This window comes from Sturnus vulgaris, chromosome 3 (assembly GCF_052056855.1).
Source record: "Sturnus vulgaris isolate bStuVul1 chromosome 3, bStuVul1.hap1, whole genome shotgun sequence".
Taxonomy (NCBI): domain Eukaryota; kingdom Metazoa; phylum Chordata; class Aves; order Passeriformes; family Sturnidae; genus Sturnus; species Sturnus vulgaris.
The window spans coordinates 32,006,876-32,027,673 of record NC_142245.1 but is presented as its reverse complement, the minus strand read 5'-3'; the positions used below and the strand labels follow the sequence as shown (position 1 = coordinate 32,027,673).

At 59.6% G+C, this 20,798-nt stretch overlaps 1 protein-coding gene across 6 annotated transcripts; it reads left to right on the top strand.

Moving 5' to 3' along the window:
• The first annotated feature begins 216 nt into the window (after positions 1-216).
• On the top strand, positions 217-19,537 carry LOC106854280 (uncharacterized). Of its 6 annotated transcripts, none has more exons than XM_088161303.1 (33): positions 217-745; positions 3,807-3,914; positions 5,290-5,442; positions 6,090-6,221; positions 6,337-6,528; positions 6,610-6,693; positions 6,804-6,922; positions 7,077-7,191; positions 7,457-7,543; positions 7,856-7,971; positions 8,149-8,293; positions 8,507-8,613; positions 8,734-8,812; positions 8,978-9,097; positions 9,173-9,304; positions 9,563-9,819; positions 9,937-10,060; positions 10,225-10,419; positions 10,697-10,852; positions 11,311-11,531; positions 11,846-12,023; positions 12,333-12,479; positions 12,707-13,105; positions 13,414-13,533; positions 14,652-16,157; positions 16,568-16,648; positions 16,871-16,957; positions 17,085-17,176; positions 17,385-17,470; positions 18,038-18,104; positions 18,224-18,387; positions 18,660-18,794; positions 19,005-19,537. In XM_088161303.1, the coding sequence occupies exons 1-33, from the start codon at positions 317-319 to the stop codon at positions 19,238-19,240; spliced, it is 6,369 nt and encodes a 2,122-aa protein (XP_088017429.1). In that variant the 5' UTR covers positions 217-316; the 3' UTR covers positions 19,241-19,537. The 6 variants fall into 6 exon arrangements, with proteins under 6 accessions (XP_088017429.1, XP_088017428.1, XP_088017430.1 ...); XM_088161302.1 differs by having other exon boundaries at positions 5,287-5,442; positions 7,460-7,543; XM_088161304.1 differs by having other exon boundaries at positions 5,287-5,442; positions 8,740-8,812.
• Positions 19,538-20,798: the final 1,261 nt, after the last annotated feature.

The following is a 20,798-nucleotide window of genomic DNA, read 5'->3' as shown; positions in this document are numbered from 1 at the left end:
GGAGGAGGGACCGGGCAGGGGAGGGGACGCGCCCCGGCGGGGGCGGAGGGCCCGCCCAGGCAGCCGAGGCCGGACGGCTGCCCGCGCCTCGCCGCTCCGGCCATGGTCGCTGGGCCGCCCCCCGCCCCGCTGCCCCCTGCCGCGGGGCCGCCCCGCCGCTGAGCGCCCTCGCCCGCCCCGGGCAAGGAGCCGCTGCTGCCCGGGCCATCTCCATCACCCGCTCTCCCGGGCGGCGGGGGCTCTACACTGCCGCTTCTCCCCACGGTGCCCGGGCCGGGACCCCCAGCTCCCGCAACGGGCAGCGGGGAGGACGAGGATGTCGGGCAGCACGGCGAGGAAGGTGCAGCCCTTCACCATCAGCACCAGGCTCTCGCTGCCCAAGTGTGCCGCGGACTTTCCCGGAGACGCCTGCCCCGGCATCGCCCTCGCCTCCGCGCTGGACAGCCACCGCGGCCTCCGCCGCAGCATCAACGAGCGCATCTCGCTCTACCTGGCCCACGCCCGGGCCGGCCCCGCCGCACCCGCGGGGCAGCCCCGCAGCCCCAGCCCCGGTGAGGACGGGGGCACCGACGAGGACCGGCTGAACCGCAGCTCCCTAGCCCGCTCCATTAAGAAGATCACGTTGTCCAACTGGTACGGGGACGCTGGCACGGGAGAGGCAGGGGGACCCGGGGACCCTGCCCGCGCCGGCGGCGAGAGGAACCACAACAACAACAACAGCAGGACAGGGAAAGCTCAGTTCAAGGTAAACGATCCCAGTACCCTGTGCCTTGCTCTCTCCCCGTCTTCCCTGCATTTCCCCATTCCTCGCTGCCAAGGGATGGATAGGTCCTGGGGAGGCTGCGCCCATCCCTGTTGCCTTATCCCCGTGCCGTCCAGGTAGCAGGCGTTGCAGGGCTCCTGGGGTAGTTGTTTTTCCTCCCATGTGTCCCCCGCGCACTTCTCTGTCCCATCAGGCTGGAGAGCAGGAAGTCTTTGCGGGTTAGCGGAGCTTTCCCCGGGGCTGAGAAAAGCCCTGCCACAGAGCCTGGCCATGGAGGGCTCAGCTTTTGAGATGCCTGTGCTGATGCAGTTGAGTGCGGGGAGCTGGGAACTCACTCTCTCGTTTACCAGAGGGGAAACGGAGGCTGGGAGAAGGGAAGTGACTCATGAAGGGCCACATAGCCAGGCAAAGCTGGGACAAGGCTAGGATCAGGACCCAGGGCTCTCGGCACCCCACCCTCCGAGTCTGAGCTCTAGCGGGCACAGTGGTACGAATGCAACAGTGCCAGAGCCCGGGAGACCCCCTGTATAGGTAGGATGGGACGGAAAGCATCTCGGAGACGTCGCAGTTTCTGGCAAGAGCAGGCAGGAACTCCTTGGGATTTAACCCTGACCTGCAACAGCTGGTTTCCCGGCAGGATAGTGTTAGGGAGAGCCGCGCAGCCCACTGCCAAAACCCTCATCTTCATTGCCAATAAAGGCTAGGCACAGCCTCGCAAGAGGTGCCGCTTTCTCCGGCACGCAAGCAGCTCCTCGCTGGGCGGCCGGAGTCTGCGCAGCCCAAAGGGCAGCGGCATGAGGGCTCCCCTCTTTCATATAAGGTATGGAGGGACACGTGCTGGGCACGGTGGTGTGGGACTCTCGGGAAGCTGCCAGCATCGGCCCCTCCTCCCTGTCCAGCATGAGCGTGTGGAGCTGAAAGAGGTGGGCAGGCTGCAAGATGGAGCTTTGAGAGGGAAAGAGGGAGCTGGGGGGCAGGGGAGGACGTGTGGGATGGCAGCTGGAGGAGAGGAGGGACACTATCTCCCGCACAGAGCACGGTAGTCTTTCCCAAGCGTGCCCCACAGCCCTTGGATTCGCTCTTCACTCCTGCCCCGTAGAATGAGAGGCTCCTCCGGGATGACCACAGTGCTACCTTGGAGGGTCTGGCCCCGCTCGTCCTGTTCGTGGAAAGTCAGTGGCGCCTATTCTATGGGAATGCGGCAAGCATATGTGCCGTGTTAATTTTGCTTTTAGAGGGGGAAAGAAGTGTTTGCAGAGGCGGCAGCTGAGGCTGCTGCACTCATGTCACGTGTGGCTTTGCTCATGTCATGAAGCCTGGGGTCCTGCTAGGAGCGTTTAGTACAGCACCTCATGGATGCTGAGGCAGGCACAGCTCCTTCTCCTAGGCTTCGGTTGCTGAGAGAGTTTGTTGTTTTGCCGGATCGGGGACCCAGCTCCAGCCAGAGGGACCGAGGAGGGGGGGTAGTCCCGGTGGAGCAGCTCTGCGGGAAGGATGAAGTCATCGTTGTGCTGGCAGCCCTGTTTTCCTGCGGCTGACGGATCGTGAGACAGGGACTTTAAATAAAGCACCCATGTCACCTGCAGGCTTGTCTCCCACAGCTGCGCCCTGGGGGCCATCGTGAGACATTACTGCACAGAACTTTCTAGGGTCCTATGCCTCACAGGCGCTTCACATTTAGCTCCCTGTCATTCCCTAAATATGTATCCGAACCTCTCAGCTCCATGGTCAGGCAAGGAGGTGCCTTCCCCTTCTGATACCATCCTGCTGAGTTCTCTCTGTGCCTGCTGGGCTGTGATTCAGCATTGTACCCTGACTGTTTTTCCTGCTTGTGATGGGATGCTGTGGCATGTGGCAGTCGTCTGTCCTGTGCAGCCACGGGCCAAGCTTAGCAGACCCTTGGAAAGGTCCAGTGGTGCTGTTCTAGAGCTGTTGGGCCATTTGTAGGGCTCTGAGCCCTTTTGGTGGCAGCAGCTCTATGCTGGGGCTGCCATTCTAGTCAGGACTCTTCTGCAGTCCTGGAAAGATGGTGGGAAGCCATGTTCAGTGCAGGGAGGGAGCTCTGATTTGCTTAGATTCCTTTTCCTTGGACAGCATCCTCAGTTTGGAGTGGCCTGAGTAGTGGTAGGCTGGCTCTGACAGATCCTGCACCCTGTTTGTGGTGGTCTCAGAGGAGGTGTTGTCAGGGCAGCACACATTGTCCACCACCCTGTTTCTGTTGCCCTGTGCCTGCTTGGATGGCTTTTACAGAGACAGCAAGGTGGCCCCAGGAAGGGAGTGGAAGGAGGTCCCTAAATTAGCCTGTTATATCCAACAGCCCAAGAAAAGATCCATCTGTAGAGAATGAGGCTTAATGCCCTTGGGCATGATCCAAACAATCCCACGCACCTCTCCTCCTGGGGCTGTGCTGCATCAAGGATAAGGTAATGTGGAGTTCATCCTGGACATCCTCTCTGCCTGGCTACAGTTCCTGGACTTCCTTCCTCCTGCCTCTCCTGCTTCCACCCTCACGCCTGTCCTTTGGAAGCCCTTCCCTGTAAACCAGCTGCCCCTTTAACTCATCTCCCAGCTAGGCTGAGATCATGGATCAGCAGCCGAGAGGATTCAAGTTCATGATGTTGGAGTTAATATCATCCTGTGCCCTCATGCCTCTACTGTCCTGGAAGAAGGCAGGGGAGTCTCACTCTGAACATCCTTAGATGACCAAGGACCAGTGGTGATCACTACATGGGTTTCTGCTGGCTTTGGAGTCAATTCAAACAGAGAAGGGGGTGTTGGGGGTACTGGGAGCTAAAATGGAGAAGGCACTGAGCAAAGCAAACTTAGGAGCTCTTGCCACTTGCTGAACACGTGGTGGGAGCTGTGGATGCTGTTTGGAGGAGCCTGGCCTAGATCCATAAGGAGGGATGAGCAAGAGCGCAGCCCAGCAGCGTCTGGGTTCTGCCAGCAGGGCACGGGGACATGGGTGAATGCTCCTCTGTCTCCTTGGCTGCCAGGACAGTTAAGCACTACCAGGCTCACAGCTGTGCCTTCCTGCCTCTAGGTCTTCCTCAGGAAGGATGTGGATGCGGAGGAGAAGCAGCAGGAGCCTGGGAGTATTCAGGCCAGTGTTCTCTGCTCTCCAGTGGACAGATGTTCTCCCTTCTATGTGGTATGTCCCCTTGCCCTCAACATTAGGGGTCATGACATGCAGCTTGGAGCTGAGCAGTGATGCTGGTTGCTGGTGGTGTGCCCAGGTGTGGATGGAGCCTTGACTCTTTCAGTGAGTGCAGGAACAAGCTGGGCATGATGGGGCAAGGAATCAGCCCCCCGGGCAGCACCCAAAAGTTTTATTGCTTCCAAGGGAGCCAGATTATGGGCTCCTCCAGCCCTGACTGAGCCAAGTGACTAAAGGTCACAGAGTCGCAGGAGGGCCTGAGAATCTGTGTTGCTATTTAAAACAAAACAAAAAAAAATACAGAGGATTTCTGTAGTTCTTGTGGTTAAGTAGAGCAGGCATTGGAAAGTGAGTCCCATGCTGTCAGCAGGGTAGCACATGCCAGAATGCTTAGAAAGCCTGAAACAGTTGCCTGAACCCCACTGCTCCACAGGCTCCTGGAAAATTGCTCCTTGGTGTTCTCAGGGGCAGCTAAGACCCTGTGGGGCAGCTCACACACAGCCCTCTCAAGGAGGAAGGGCTGGCCCCAGGAGCAATTCCTGCCTGCTGAGAGGAGGCAGCAAGCCCTGCACCTTTGGGCTCCTCCTGAAAATGCTCAGTTTCCTGTTTGTCACCAGTTAGTATGCAGTCAGATCCCCATCCCTGGGCAGAAGGGTGGGAAGTAAGTGCCCAAGTGATGGTGCTATCCCCTGAGCTGCATGCAGCTGGGCCCAGGGCTGAGTTTGGAGAAGGGCCAGCACTTTCATTGGCTGACCTTTGCTGTCACCCCTGGCAGAGCTGGAACTCTGACAGAGGGTTTCGTCAGTGTCGACTGCCCACAGGGCCAAATCTCAAGAGAGATGCTGTGCTCTCTGCCCCCTCCAACCACTCACTGGGGATGGGGGCCTTGGGTACCACCAAAGGAGTGGTGGGGCTTACCAGGAGCCTGCCCCATGGCCCCTCCATCCCATCCCCTGGCAGCATCCCCCTGCGTGACACCAAACAGATGCTACAGACATGAATGCTCCTCGCAGGGGTGCACTGCCTCAGGCTGGAGGGGCAGCAAGCACTGAGTCCATCTCCAGTGTGGGTGCTGGGACCAGTCCAGGTGCTGGGTGCCATCCCAACAGCCTGGAATGACCATGGGAGTGACCCACTTGAGGGATAGCCCTGCTGGGGGTGCAAAAGCCACCAGTGTGGCCTTGGTAGAGGGAAGTGGTACCTCGGTGTGCTGGAGAACACCAAATATGTAAATGAAGGAGTGGAATCAAGAATAAGGCATGCTGACCTACTTCATTTGGGTTTCTGAACTGCTCCTGGGAGGTGATGGGGAGGGCTCCCTGGAGAAGCACACTGACACCCCCCACACTGCCTCTGCTCCCCCTAGCAGTCAGGATCCCCGGTGTCATCACCCCAGAAAGAGAGCCCTAAGGGCAAGGAGTCTGCTGCAGCACCAAGATGCAGTGGGAGAAGTGGCGTGGGAGCAGCCCCTCTCCTTGACCTGAGTCCTCTGATAGCCCAGTTCAACCGGGAGATGCTGCAGGTAAGGCCAGCTCGGGCACTCGCCCAAGGGGCTGCATAGGAAGTGGGATGGAGGGCCACCGGCAGCCTTTCATGTGAGCTGTGGGGTGGGGTGCGCAGCAGGGAGGGTTGAACTCCCAGCCTGAGCGAAGCCATGGTTGTGGCATGAGATCATGTTTGGCTGCCTCTCCCTGGCTGTCAGCCCCAGGGAGAGGGGGTCAGCCCACACCAGGGCCCTGCTTCCTCTCCGTGCGCGCATGCTCCTCCCGTCCCTGTTCTCCTCCTCCTCCTCCTCCTCTCAGACCCTGTCCCTCTCCAGCAGCGTGGGAACTGAGATGGTGGGAGGGCAGCTTCCATGCCATGGTGGGAAGAATGCATGGATGTGGCACTGGGGAGCAGGGTGCAGCGAGGAGAGATGTTTTGTGCAGGATGTTCTGTGCAGACTGGCCTGCTTGGGCAAGCCCAGCTTCTCCTGCTGGGCTGAGGCAGATGGAAAGAAGTGAGGTGCTGCACACCTTCATTGCCACAGATGCTGTCCTGAGTGCCTGTGCTGGCCTGGTGATTCCCGGAGCAAATGGGTTGTCAGCTGAAAGGGTGCACTCCAGTCCCTGTCACAGCTTTGGGAAGGTTTGGGCTTGGCTCTCCAAAGCCGTGTCCTGTATACTGCAGGCAGAGAGCTGGGTGCGAGGCAAGCTGCGAGACCTGAAGGACGGCTGTGACCTCCAGGACTGGGAGGAGGTGGCTCAGACCTTGCAGCGAGACATGAAGGACTTTGAGAACACCCTGATAAAGCTCAATCAGGTGAGGCCAGACAGGGCATGGTGTGGCATGGCTCCCATGCACCTGTGTCCCTGGGTTCTCTGTAGCAGAGGGTCCCTGGGAAGCCCTGGTGCTGAGCGGTCCCATGGCCCCACAGATGGGCGAGCAGCTGATGTGGAGGGCAAGCCCCAGTGCTGAGGCCGTGCGGAGGCAGCTGCTGGCCCTGCAGGACCAGTGGCAGCTCCTGAAGCAGACGGCTGCCAGCCAGAGCAAAGCCCTGGGGGGGCTGCGGAGTCTGCAGGACTTTAACAGGAAAGCTGAGCGGCTGGAGGCGTGGATCAAGCACAAGGTTTGGGGGATGGGAAACACGGTGAGGGGAAGGGGACAGCCTGGTTTTCCCCCCAACTTCTCACACCCTTGCTTGGCCCAGGAGGAGAAGCCCTCTCTGGCAGCCCTCCTGCAGGAAAGCCCGGACAAGATCCAGCTCACCCGCCGCATCCTTGACTTGAAGCAGGTGAGAGGCTGCTGGGTGGCTACTGGTCTGTCACGGACCACAAAATCTTGGTGTTGGGGCATAGCACAGGTCCCTGAGGAGGGATGCTGATGTCTTTCTTCTGTGGCCAGGAGGAGCAGCAGTTCCAGAGTCTGCACAAGGAGCTGAACAGCCTAGCCCAGAAGCTGGAGAAACAAGGCAAAAGTGAGAGCAGAAACATCTCGGCCCGGCGCAAGCACCTCAACAAAATGTGAGTGAAGGACACATGGGCTGAGCAGGGCTGAGCTGGGCATCAAGGGCTGACAGACTGGGAAGCAGGACGCCCTAGACTTCCTAGCCTAGCTCTGCACAGCTCCCCAGACAGGCACAGACTGCCATTTACCTTTCCCCTCCCATCTGCTCAGGTGGCTGCGGCTGCAGGGGACCCTGAAGGAGCACCACGAGGCTCTGCAGCTGGCCCTGGAGGTGGCATCCTTCCTCCAGCAAGCAGATATCCTCCTCGGGGCCATCCATGCAAAGGTATCTGCACTGGAGCCAGGTCCACCCTGGTATGTGGGGCTGTTGCATGGTATGAATGAAACTTGGTGGGCAGCACCTTGCTCTTGTCCCCTGCGTGGAGGCTCCAGTGGTCCTAGCACTCTCAGCCTGGGGTATGGGAGAGAACCAGGGAATGGAGAAAGAGAGGCAGGTTGGCAAGTGCAGCTTTGCACTGTTTCTTTCTGCTGGAGCTGGGAGCAGGGCCCCATCCTCCTCCCACTGCTGACCTTTTGGCCTCTTCTTACAGCAGAGCAGCATCTGCAGTACAGGGAAGCCAGGGAAGGGCGAGCCATGCCAAGATCGGGATGTCAGGGACATAGCCAGCCAGGTGATGGTGAGTGCAAAACTCTGTCTTGTCCTCTGAGCCCTGGGCAGCATCCTGAGAGAGGGGGAATGTGAGCTTTCCCAGGTCAGCTCTGCCAGCAGCAGTGCCCTGGGCTCTGTGGGCACCCCACAGCTGTGTGGGTGGCTGAGGCTGTGTGGATGGGGGAGTCTCCCCAAGGACAGCCAAGGACCAGGATAGGCACTCACTGCCTCTTCTGCCCCCAGAGGGCTGGTTGTCATCACACACCATCCCCATGGCCATGGTGGTTCATCCCTCGTGAGCCCTGTCTCCATCACTTCCCAGCTGCTGTCTCTTCTCCAGATGCTGGATGTGACAGTGTCCCAGCTCCTAAACTTGCAGCCTAGCCTGGCAGCCCGAGTCACCTCAAAGCACCGAGATGTAAAGGAGAGCTGGGCGCAGCTCCAGCAGGCACTGAGGTAGAGCATAGCTGGGCAGGAGCACCAGGATCCCAACCCTGACCTCCCAGCACTGGAGCCAGAGGCTTGGGAAAGACCTGGGTTAGCCCCTGGCAGGCTGTCTCTGGGGCACCAGCTCCACTCAAGGTCTCCCTTCATCCTCTGCTCCTCTGGGCTTCCCTTGCCTTCCTTTCCCAGGACAGGGAAGGCTCCAGCACGGGCAAGCAGTTCCCCGGCGGGCAAAGCTGCAGCTCCACATGTTGAGCCTCGAGGAGACAATGGCTGTCATGGGGCTGTGGGTAAGGAAGCAGCAGCCAAATGGACAAGAGGACTAGGCAGCATGGTAAGCACTGTCTTCCTCCAGGTATCTTCAGCTCCTCTGCTTTGAGAAGACAAGGGAGCCTATGGGAACGGGTTCAGGTGTTGGGCAGAATCCAAGCTGAACACTCCTGGATCTGGTCCCACCAGTTAAGGGAGGAGATAAGTGCCAGGCCCAGGGCAAAGCAGGTATATGCTTTGTGCTGGCCAAGGAGGAATGGGAACCTTTGTGCTGCAGGTACCAAAAGATGTGCTAGAGAAGAAGGGAGAGCATAAGAAAGGAGAGGAGAGCAACCCTGGCTCCCCAGCAGTGGGACAGGCCCCTCATGGAGGGGACAACAAAAGGTACCAGCTTGTGGGGGTGGCTGTGGGAGCAGGACAGAGTCAGAGGGGACGGGGATGGGGTTCCCCTGTGCAAGGAGGAACCTTGCAGTCCTGACTGTCCCTCTCCTCTCTCTGCTGGAGGAGAAGAGAGGCAGAAGCTGAGTGGGGGACGCGGCAGCTGGAGACCCAAGTGCAGGACGTCTGCCAGGTGGTGAACGCGGTAATGTCTCTCCACGAGTCCCCTTTGCTCCCTGCCCATCCAAGAGGAGACTGCTGGGGAGGGACTCACTTTCCTGATCCCCCTCCTGGTGCTCCTGGGCCTGCATGTTTGTGCACACACACCTGGTCTGGGCACTAACCCAGCAGGTCTCCTGCTCCTCGGCAGACTTTGTCCCCGTACAAGGAGAGTGTGGGAGTCCCTCCATATCCAATGGCGAGCCTGGAGGCAGCACGGGTGCAGCAAGAGCCCCTGGCCCCCAGCTCCAGTGCCAGAGCTGTGCTCCTGGTGAGACTGCTTGGATGTGAGGTGAGGGGAGGACACCAGATGGGGCCCATCCTAACTGCCCTCCCTGCGTCCCAGGAGGGACCAGCACGAGGGAGGCCTCCCGGGAGCCCTCAGGTGGAGGCCATGCTGCGGGAACTGGGGGAGCTGTGGGAGGACCTGCAGAGGAAGCACCAGGAGAATGGCATAGTGCTGCAAGAAATCGATAAGGTACGTGGGGTCAGGGCTAGTATGGGCACAGGGCATGCTCCGGTTGTAGCAGCTTGCTGGGGGTCACCAAGTGAGGCTGACACCTCTGGGTTCTGGAGCTGCAACACTGGCACCAACATCTTTGGCTGGCCTTGCAAATGGCACACTTCTCCCACTGTGCTGCCTGTGCCCCAGGCACCCCCAGTGGGATGCCAGCATGGCTTCTGCTCCTCTGGGTGGCTCAGAGCCAGGCTGACGGGTTCTCTGTTCTCCCTGAAGGCACTGAGGCTGGTGGGGGAGCTGGACCAGGCTGAGCGGTGGCTGCAAGACGTGGCTGGGTCGCTCTTGGAACCAGCTGCCATGAGGAGCCCGGCGGAGCTGCGCCAGGACCTGGAAGAAATGAGCCAGCTGGAGAAGCAGCTCCTGCTGTGTGGCCTCAAGCTGCAGGCACTGCGGGAAGAAGCAGCAGGCGAGTCGCCCTCTGAGCACGAGGGGGCAAGGAAGATGCAGAGGAAAGTGGAGATGGTAGAGGAGAAGTGAGTCCTGGAGGAAGGTGCCTCTTCTCTGATCCCCAGGTTGGGTGGGGAGGAGGATGTTGTCCCTGAGGAGGTGCAGAAGCTGCCAGCACCTCTGATGAGCACCTCTCCACACAGGTTGGCACACGTGCAGGCAGCCCTGCGGCACCGGGCAGCAGATCTGCGGGACTCCCTGGTGCTGTCTGAGTTCCTGCAAGACCTGCAAGAGGAGGAGGCACGGAGCCAGCAGGGATCTGCAGCGGTGAGCAGCGGGGGCAGGCATCCCTTGGGATCACACAGCACCTGGGAGCGGACCAAGGGTTGATCTGTGGTTTGCAAGGGGACCCTATCGGGTGCTCCCCTCCAGCCCAGCTGCCTGGGGTGTCACTCCCCGTCTCTTACGTCTGGTGTTTCTGCTGGCTTCAGCCAGGGAGTGGGCGTTGCGGCTCGCAGGGGTGTTTTCCCCCGCTCTCAGCCCAGGCTGAGAAGTCTCCAAGCAGTGAGGACATGAGCCGCCCCTTGGGAGAGCTGCAGGAGGCCGTGGAGATGCTGAATGATGTGGCAAAGGAGAGGGAGCGGGTCATGGAGGTGGCAGCAGAGACGGAGAACCTGGAGCGTCTGGTAGGGAATGGGGATGCAATGGGGTGGTTCATCTGCAGCTGGACATGCCGGCTAATTGGGATAGGGCACACACTTCAGCTGTCCTCAGTGGGACACAAGGGCATTGGGATTCACGGGGACCACTCTGTGCTGGCATCCTTGTCTCTCCCACGACTGGCACTTGCCCTTTTGCAGCTGCATGGCAGGGTGGGGTGGCCTGGGGCTGTGTGGCAGGTGATAGCACAGGGGCTTCCACCACAGGGCTAATCTCCCTCTGTGTCCCCTCCTGCCCATCCAGGTGGCGAAGATATCCCCACAGCTGGAGGCCCTGCAGCGCAGAGCCAAGGCGCTGTCTCAAGACATTGCCCTAGCAGAGAACAGCTTCACCACGGTGAAGAGTGAGAAGGACCTGCAAGGGCTGCAGGGCTTGCTGAGCTGCCAGCAGGAGATGGAGGTGAGTCAGGAGAGCCAGGGAGGTGTCCTGGCTGGCTGGGGCTGTCCCAGCGAGGCACGGCCCCTCTCCGGGGGCCCAGGTGTTGTAAGCCTTGGCACAGTGTTGCAGAGCAGGCTGGAATTTTCCAGTGGAGCTGAGACCTGCCTGCTCTGCTCCCCTCTGATAGCATGGGCCAGGCAAGGGGATAGAGCTTGCATCAACTCCCATGTGCCAACACCCAGCTGCCAGCACCTCACTTGTCTTCCCACTGTGGGGAAGGACTTGTGCACACAGGGCAGAGAAGCCAGGCAGTTCGGTGCCATTCCTGTGCTCCCCACAGAGGCTAGCTCTGCCCACTCGCTGCAGCCCATGTACCAGCATCCTCTCCTCTGTCCCTGCATCCCAGAATGCGGGGGAGTCCAGCCTGGGTTCAGAGGGGTTGGATGCATCTCGAACCTTTCCTGCCTTGTGATCTTTAGCATGCAGTGTCACAGAGCCTGCAAGGGCAGGTGGAGGAGCTGGAGAGGGCAGCTGCCCGCTTGCAAGAGCTGTGCCCCGCTCGGCAGTGCCCCATCAGCCGGGAGCTGCAGGAGACTCTGTGGGCCTGGGCAGGGCTGCGAGAGCTGCTGCAGGAGACCCGGCTCCGTGTGCAGCAGGCCAGCCAGCTACGGCACTTCTTCAAGGATTATTTGGCCATGATGTAAGTGGCAGTGAGCTGTTGGGGTTGCTTCTGTGGTGGTTGAGGGGCAGCTGGTGAGAGCATGGCATTGGCAAATATGTGGGCAGTGCTGGAGCTGCAGCCAGGCGTGACCACGGGGAGCCTGGAATGCAGGGTTGCACCACAGCTGTCTGGTGTGAGGCAGCCCTGCAGCATCTTGTCGTGCCCCAGCAGCCTTGCCACAACCCCACTGAGCTGCTTCCCGCTATTCTTGAGCATGGGAATGGCTTCCCTGGGGCCTGCAGGGCTGAAGAAGGGTTGGGTCATTCCTCAGCCTGTCTTTCACGTGCTCACAGCTCCTGGACAGAGGACACACGGGCTCGGATCTTCTCTGAAAGCCCGGGCAGCTCCAGTCTCCCGGAGACTCCATGTGAGGAGCTGGAGAGGAGGATCGAAGAGAAACTCAAGGAGTTTGAGGCACTAGCAGCAGCAGGGCAGCAGCTGGTGTCTGAGGAGCACTACCTGAGTGCAACAGTAAGGACAGGGGAAATAAGGTCGGGGGGAAATTCTCAGCACTGCCTGAAGTCCTCTGGGGACAGACCATGAAAGAAAGAGCAAGGTGTGGGTGCAGAGCCCCAGTAAATGAGATGGGGACAGCTATGCATCCCTGGGGCCGCTCAGGGCAGGAAGAAGTTTCATCCAGTGGATCCTGAGATCTGAGTGATGTGACTGTATCCCACTCCCAAAAACCTCCTAACTGCTCTGTTGTGAGACATCCTGGTCGAGCCAGTGTCCCTGGGCCAGGAGTTCTTGCAGGCTGCCCAGCATCTCTCTTCCCCTCAGATAAAGGAGCGCTTGGAAGAGCTGCAGAGCATGCTGGGCTGGGTGCTGGTGCGCTGGCGAGCACAGAGGCACCAGCAGGATCTGGGGAGCAGACAGGAGGACAGGAGGGACCCAGAGAGTCTCTCAAGCACATCCCCCACTGGTCAAGTGAGTACCTAGCCATGCTGACACTGTCAGGGAGAATGACCAGCCTTGAGGCTGAGGATAGCAGAGGCACTGGATGGGATGGGTGGTGCAGAAGTGAGGGAGGGATGTGTGCCAATACCTCTGGGGGTCTTTGGGGTTCAGGCAGGGCAAAGGGAAGGCTGTCCTGAGAGAATGTATGGCTCCAGCAAGCCCTTCCTTCATGTTCCCTCTCTTACCTTGCTTCCCAGGAGCAGCATGCCTCACATGGTCCACCCCGTCTGGAAAGCATCCACAGCCCAGTGAAGTTCATGCCCTGCTCCCTCCTCGAGCCTGTGCAAAGATTAGAGCCCAAGCTTCCAGAGAAGACAGTCATCTCCCCACCTGCATCACCCCTCTCAGATGCCCCATCAGGAGTGGAGCAGAGCTGGGGGGAGCCCAGCAGCAAAACACCCCATGATGCAGAATCCCCCAAGGAGGCTGCCACCTGGGATCCTGCTGAGACTTCCATGCTACTGCTGCCACCACGGGGCCCCTGTGGTCTCGGGGAGACGGTCAACCTCATCCTCAGCATTGGCAAGAAGGGCGAGAAGAAGAAGGCACAGCTGCTGGCCAGCAGCGAGCAGCCAGGGGAGGAGGCACTGCCGACGGTACGGGGGGGGATGGTGGGTGGCTTTGGCAGAGCCATGGGCAAGCAGCCAGGGAGCTCTCTGGAGCTGTGCCCCATGCAGACTTGGAGGGCTGCAGGGTGACCCCCAAGATGAGACCCCTCCAGGCCATTTCTGAGTGAGCTGCTGGGACTGTGTGTCTCAGGAGAGAGGCCTTTGGCCGCGCTGATGCTGTGTGATGCCTTAGGGCTGAGGCTGGCTTGTGCCACCCACTTTTGCCTGTGCTCTCCTGCTGCAGCTCCTTGCCCACTCTGTCCTCTCTGTGTGTCTCTTTCTCTCCCCTTGCTCAGCTCCCCGCCACTAAACACTCAGGCTGTAAAACCTTTTGGAAGCGTTGCCAGGGGCTTTTAGGAAACACTTGGGGTAGCTTAAAGCGAAAAAGAAAGCCACCTCGCCAGCTGGTGGAAGAGGTAACGTCCCGGGAAAGGCTGTGCATGCTGGGCAGAGTGGCTGCATGGCGTGAACCTGCCTGACACCAACCCTCCTGGCCATGCCACTGTGCCCTTGTTGGCAGTGGTCCATTGGGAAAGGGAGAACCCTTCTGGTGCTGTGGGGTCCAGAATGTGAGTTACTGAGACATGTGAGAAGGAGGGTCAGGCTGCAGTTTGGCCACCTATTCAAGTAGTTTTGGTGACCATGGGAGGTATGGCTAGCTGGTGGCCAGTGGGAGAGCCTCCCTGCTCCATTGCTGGGGGCAGCAGCAGTTCCTTGTGTGGCTAGCTGAAGGGGACAAGGGTGGTTGAGGCTGTGTGAGGTGCATAATTTTGGGGGGTGGGGATCTCACTCCAGCTTGTTTGGCTTGTAACCCTGGAGTCTGGGAATTTGTTGGGCCTCGCATCTGTTTGCTGCTCCAGAGCCTGTGCAAAAAGGTCTGTGTGTGAGGAGCCCCAGGGGCAGCCAGGCTCAGTAGCCCAAGGGAGAGGGCAGGAGGATGGAGAGGCTGGAGGGCACTGAGGAAGGGTGAGGGGCTGCTGAGCTGTCAGGAGGGTTTTGGTAATGGGTGCCACCCAGCCTAATGGACCCAGGGGGGCACTGCTCCAGCTCCTGCAGACTCTTGCAGCTGTGGAAGCCTGGGAGAGGGTCTGCAAGGTATGGGAGGGGAAGGGTTGGTACTCAGTCCCTGCCCTTGCATTCATTGCTTTACTGCCTGGAGCATACAGGGCTGGCAGGCATGGACAACAGTGACTGCTGTCTCAGTAGCTACCCAAAAGTGATGGCTTGGAGGTCAGCAGTGCCAGGGAAAAGCTGTATGGCAGTCAGCCCCAGCTGTACCACACCTGGGGACTCCATCTTGGCCAATTCCCTTGTCTGCCTCTACCCTGCCTGCACCAGTGTGGGAGCAGCCCTCAGGGGACTGAGGTGAAGCTCCGTCATTCCCAGCACTGCATGTACTGCTGGTGAGCATTTTTGTCTGCCTGCCCTTGCAGCTCCCTGCTTTCCCAGATGCAGCATGGAAAGGGGGCAGATGGCGCAGGGTGGTGGAAGCTCCAGCGATGGAGATCACGCCTCTCTCCTTCTGTTTCCCCAGGTGCAGGTGGAGGCCAGGAAAGCCTGCACGGCAAAGCGGCCGCCCGCTGTTGTCCGCCGCCCTGCAGCATCCAGCGGAGGGATGCTGGCTGTGTCCCACACCCTGCCTAAGGCCGGGGCTGGCTGTCTCTTCCACAGCCTGCAGCGGCGGGAGCAGGCCAGGGCAGAGCAGGCGCGGCTGCTGACCCTCCGGGGCATCATGGGCGACAGCTCCCTGCGGCCCACGCCTGAGGAATGCCATGGCCCCAGCTACACGTGGCCTCAGAAGTGTGGCTGGAGGAAGGGGGGGCCAGGGGCAGCTGCTGCTGGACCTCAGCTCGGGGAGCTGCTCCTCTATGTCAGGAACCCCCTGGTGCAGGACATCGATGCCGAGTGTGGGGCAGCCCCTCAGAAGCCCTGCCTCCCTAACCCAAAAATCACATGTCCCCGTGTTTCCCTGGGCTCTGTGCTCAGCCTGGAGCTGCCACGGGATGCAGTGGTCCTGGGGTGCCGCCGAGGGGCTGCGGCACAGCAGCAAGAGGCAGAGGGGCAGGAGCAGAGGCAGGATCGAGGGGTGAGGCCTTGGAAGCCCACAGGCACACATGGAGTTGGATGGCAGAAAGATGGGCACAGTCCCCAGAGGCCCAGCAAGAGGCGGGGAACGTCCCCCAAGAGTGAGCAAGAAACGTGGTTTGAGGAGGTGAGCTTCAACCCCAGCTACAGCCAGCAAAGGGCACACTGTGCAGGGAAGGAGCACTGGAACCTGCAGCGCCCCAGCAGCACCAGTAAAGACCTTCTGGACTTGAGGCCGAGCCAGCTGTCCCGTGTCGGTGCGGGGGATGAGCCGGCCACCCGCTCTGGCCAGGATGACAGCCCCACTGCTGCTGGCAGGGCCAGGCATCACAGAGCCGCTTGGCTAGAGCTTGGATCATCCCCTGCCAGCATCCCAGGCAGGGCTGGAGCCATCCCCAGCCCTGCCTGTGCACAGCAGCCAGCCAGCAGCAGCCAGCCCAGAGGGTCCCCAGCTTCCCCTGCTGCTCCCACACAGCTCTCTGTCTTTGAGTGGGCCCTGCGGTCTCCACAGCCCCAGAGCCCCGCACTGGGCACTCAGGAAGTTTGCCACCCTGCCCACAGGCAGTTTGAAGAAGAGGAGGAGGAACTGCAGGCCATCTGGGATGGGGCACACGAGCAACGGGCACAGAGCCCACGGGCAGGCAGCTGTGCCAGCCACCGGACGGGCAGCAGGGCAGGCAGCTTGCCCAGCCCCAGCGCTACTGCTGGCGGTCCCCTCATCCTCTCATCAGCCAACAACGTGCTAGTGGCCAAATTCAGCCTTCCCACCACTGCTCAGCTGCTCCACAGCCCGGAGGGAGAGAAGAGCCCCAGAGTGGTGCACAGTGGTAGTGGCAGCCCCAATGGGGTCGGGGTTTCCTCCCACGTGGAGGAGCTGGTGTCTGCAGCCCCCTTGGATGCTTCCAGTGCCTGGGATCAGCAGAGGCATGGGCAAGAGGAGAGAGAGAGCAGCAAGGTGAGATCCACAGACCAGAGACTTCTCCTCAGGGTCAGGTAGGGGGCTGGGGAATACCCAAGGCAGCAGCTGGCTTACCCACTCCAGCAAACATAACCTATATTTGGGACCCCCTGGCTCCAGTGGCCTCTTTTCTTCAGCTGGGGGGGAAAGGCTAGGTGTGGTGTTTAGGGTCCCTGCAGCACACACACCTCCCAACAACCCATAGCCTCAGCAAGGTGGCACTTCACCTCTAAAGCTGACACACAGCCCAGCCCCTGCCCAGGTGAGAAAGTTGTTCCTGGTTGTCATCCTGCTCCCACTTTGGGATCACTCACCAGGGATGGGTCATACAGACCTCATGTGCATGGAGGCTGAGCTGGTACCTCCAGCCCCAGAGAAGTTCTTGCTCACTCTCTGTGTCCTTGCAGGTCCTTCCTGGTAAAATGGAGTTTCAGATGATGGAGGGGACGCTGGAAAGGAAGCACGTATTGCAGACAGGAGGGAGAAAGGTACAGACATGGCTGTGGGGCTCCTTTGGGACAGGAGTGCTGGGACATGGCAGGGGATGGAGGGAAGCCAGGGATGATTCTGGAACTATCATGGCAGTACTGATGGCCATTCTGGAAGGGCAGAGCCTCAGAAGGGCTGGGCTGCATTTTGAGCGTCATGAGACCATGAATCTTCTTCCAAAGCTCTTGGCATCACAGCTGTCCCCTGCTTGTGTCCCACAGGCCAGCTGCCGTGCCTGGGGCCTCTTCCATGCCGTGCTGATGAGGCAGACGCTGTGCTTCTACCAGGACCGCAGGGACAGCCTCAAGGTGCGGTGGGGGACATTGGGGTGACGTGGGAGGAGGCTGGCAGCAGGGTGATGGCTCTGGGCCCCATGGCCAGGGAAGGCAGAGCCATCCAACCCCGCTGTTGCTCTTGCTTTCCCTTGTGCTGCAGAGCTCCGTGGTGGCCCTTCCCCTGAACCTCTCTGGGGCAGTCTGCACCCCAGATGCCGAGTACACCAAGAAGACCAACTGCTTCAGGCTTCAGTGAGTCCCCAGTCCAGGGCAGTAACCACAGCCCTCCCCAGTGTGTGCCTGCTGGGGTAGACACATGCCAACAGCCCCAGACAGGACCAGCTCAGTGATTAGATGAGGATTTCCTTCCTTCCTTCTTTCTTACCTGCATCTCTTTTCTGGTCTGGTGGGGGCTGTTGTATCTGCACTCTACATCATTGTCCTTCCCCTCTCCCTGCAGGCTGCAGGATGGTTCTGAATACCTCCTGAGGGCCCCCACCCAGCCTCTCATGAATGAATGGGTCTCAAAGCTGCAGCAAAACTCAGGTGAGCAGTCCTTGCCGGCAGAGCAGGGGCCCAGCTCTATGTGGTTACCATGTTTGTTCAGCCTCAGCTGAGCCCTTTGATACATGGGGGGTCAGAAGAGAAGCAGCACAACATTTTACTCTGATTTATGCATCCTCCTAGCCTGCCTTGGGAACAGCATTTCTCTGCCAGGCAGGATTTGGAGGCTTTGTTTTCACACCACATACACAGCTATAAATCAGGAATAGCACAACTGACGTCAGTGGTGCCTCAGCAGCAAAAAGCCCTTGTCAGGAAAATTATAATTGTGCTTTGGTCTTCCTCCATATCCTCTGGGCTTGGAAATGCTTTGCTTGCCCTTGAGGCAAGGAGACCTGTAATAATGAGGTCCTCCTGTTGCTGTACCCATACCTGAGGAGTTCAAGCCTTGCTATGAAATCCTAGGCTGGTTGTCAGGACAAGAGCAGGCACTAGAGCAGGAGGCTGGAGGAGCCAGCCATGCAGCATGGGCACTCGGATCAGGGACTGACTCTGTGTGACAGTCCTGTGCACTGCCAGCATCCAGCAGGATCTTTGCTGTGCCCTCAGGTTTTCCTGAAGTGGATTACTTCCAGGCGGCAGCACGGCGTGTTGAGGGCGCTGGTGGTACTGGCAGGTGAGTTGCCAGGAGCTGGCCAGCTGGGTCTTGCTATGTCTCTCACATTTGCCAGTGAGTGCTGCTCCAGCAGGACGTTGGTGGGCCAGTCTGGTTTGCTAAATCTCTGTTTCTTTCAGTTTCAGCAAAGTCTCCAGCTCTGGGACCTCCCACCTGCAGGGACATCATCAGGTCACAACCACTAAGAGCCAGGAGATTGTGGTGTTACCCTGTGCAAGCTCACTACTGCAGCAGCCTCTGGGCAGCCAGGACGGCCCAGTCGATGGGACTGTGGCAGCAGCAGGTGACTTTCCTCTCTGGCTGGGTTGCCACTGTCCCCTAGCTTCTCTCCCCAGCCCAGAGAGGTACAGGGGAGACAGCTGGAGAAGGCTGAAGGCTGTCAGTCAGTCTTGAATTTGGTCGTATCTGGGCTAGGAGTCCCAGGGCTTGGGGCTTGGGGAAGGGAACATTTACTTCACTTCCTGGGATACTGAGATAGTCGTACATTGCCTTCTTCTCTTTGGGGCTGGCACAGGGGTGTCCTGTGCCTTGTGACATGCCTCTATTCTGCTTCAGAGAATGCTCAGGGGACTGGGCACAAGGAGCAGCAGTGGTCACCCAGGACGTCCCCTGGACTGTGGGACAACATCTGCCCAGAAGACGACTACGGGCTGGTGGCCAACAAGAGGAGGTCCTACTCCTTCACCTCAGGTACAGTCCTGATGTCGCTGTCACCGCCAGGAGGTGGCACCACTGCCTCTGTCCCCACAGGCAGCCGAGGACAGATGCAATGCTGCTCCAGCACTCCCCTGGTCCTACATATCTGTACCCTTGGCTGCAGCCTCCATTTGGGGAGGGCCCTAGAGGGCTGCCAGGGCCTGCTGGCACCCTGCCCCTTCCACTGACTTCTCCTTCTTGCAGCCACCTACCAGAAGATCACGCCAGTGGCCGTGCCCCAGGAGGCAGTGGAGGCTGGGAGCAGTTACTCCGTCACGCTGTACATCGGGGAGCAGGTGTCGGCCATGCCCCGGGCACGCTGTCACTCCTTTGTGGCACAAACAGGGAGCCCCCGGGACACACGAGGCGAGAAGACCACCAGCCCCCCTCGCAACAAGAACAAATCTGTCTTCAAGAAGTTCTTTGGAAAGAAAGAGTGAGCCCCAGGCAAAGGGAGAAAACACCTTAACCTGCCTCTTGTCCTCCTCTTGGGCCATTCTGGAGTCTCTGCTCCCAGCACCAATTCATGGCTCGCTGCCTCCCCAGGGGCAAGAGGCTGTGCCAAGCGGCTCTGCTCCAGCCAGCCTCAGGGCTACCCTGTGCCCCAGCCACTGTAGCCCCCAGCCTCAGCCTGGCGCTGAGCACCCCTCCTGCCCAGTGCTCTCCCAGGCATCCTAATGACACACAGCACAAGCAGAGGGGGGTGGATGATGGTTTTTATTAAAAGATAAATAGACGCTTAGTGTGGGAGCTCTTTTGTCCAGCAGCACCCATTGGCACAGGAGGAAAGGAGCTCTCTGCAAGGTGGTCCTCGCTAAGGAGTCAGGGCAGCTTCGGATCAGGAGGGCTCTGCAGTGAGCTTCAGTCCTGCTTAGGGGGAAGCCTGAGCTATTTGGTACTTTTCACAAAGATACTTTGTCACTTACTTTTCCTCTGCCTGCACTCAGCCCAGCTAATCCCACAGGCTATCTGGGCCCCTTTTCCCTGCCCTGGGAGCTTAGCAAGGAAGTCACTACCTGCAGAGTAAATACTCCTGCCTGCCAAACCTACCCAGCCTTCCTCTCTCACAGGGTGGCTGCCAGCCTAGGTCACAGCAGGTGAATGCTGTGTAACCAGACCCCCATTCCTGCAGCCCAGATATTTTTGCAGTAACTTCACCAGACCACGTCAGTTTCAATTGCCCTAATTGCTGCCTGTACTGGGAAGGGGGAAAAGCAGCTGGTCCAACCTGCCCTGAGCCTGTACCAGCCCTAGAGAGAGAAGAGGAAGTTTCCAGGGACGTGGGTTGCAGGGCCTCTCCCTCTCGGGCTGTCAGGCTCAGCTGTGCACACCACTCGCCTCCTCAAACACATTGTGGGGCTTAAAATAGAAGTACTGGCTGCAGCCCAGCTCTGCAGTAAGGGCGGGGAGAGCAGAAATGCTCCTGCCACCCCATCTCCCTCCTTCAGCATTCCTGGGGCTGGAGACAGGCACTGAGATGGAGGTGGGCACGCCAGGGTCACCAGCAGAGGGACTTTATCCACATTCCCAGCAAGGGGTGGAGGGGAATGCCCGTTCAAGGTGCTGCTGTGTGGGCGGGAGTGTGCTGTCTGAGCTTCCCCTGTGTCTTACCACCCTCCACTTGGCTCCATCACTCTTGGCTCTGACACCTGTTTTCCTCCAGCACCAAAGCTCAGCTGCCTGCACTTCCTTAATGGGAAAAGACAAGCAGGATGGTAAGGCTGGGAGGAGAGATGCCCTGGGCAGGGGCCAGGCCTGTCCAGGCCAGCGAGGAGGCCAAGGCACAGCATTCCAGCTCTGTCTGCACATACCGGGAGAGCAGCTGGTGGGCTGGTGCCAGTTCATTCCTGAGAGCTGTGGGGCCCGGCAGAGGGGCAGTGGGTGCAGGGTGCTTTACTAAGGGCCCCCCTGCTGGCCCCAGGGATCGATGCTGAAAAGATCAACATGAGTCCCACCATGGCCCAAGTCCAGCACAGGAGCACGGGGTGACACGTGCTA

Excerpts from the sequence above, each read along its gene's own strand:
- LOC106854280 (XM_088161300.1), top strand. The coding sequence starts at position 317 with ATGTCGGGCAGCACGGCGAGGAAGGTGCAGCCCTTCACCATCAGCACC. Across the intron at positions 12,024-12,332 it reads AGCACTACCTGAGTGCAACA|ATAAAGGAGCGCTTGGAAGA; the intron begins GTAAGGACAGGG and ends TCTTCCCCTCAG. Across the intron at positions 16,649-16,870 it reads TGCAGACAGGAGGGAGAAAG|GCCAGCTGCCGTGCCTGGGG; the intron begins GTACAGACATGG and ends TGTGTCCCACAG.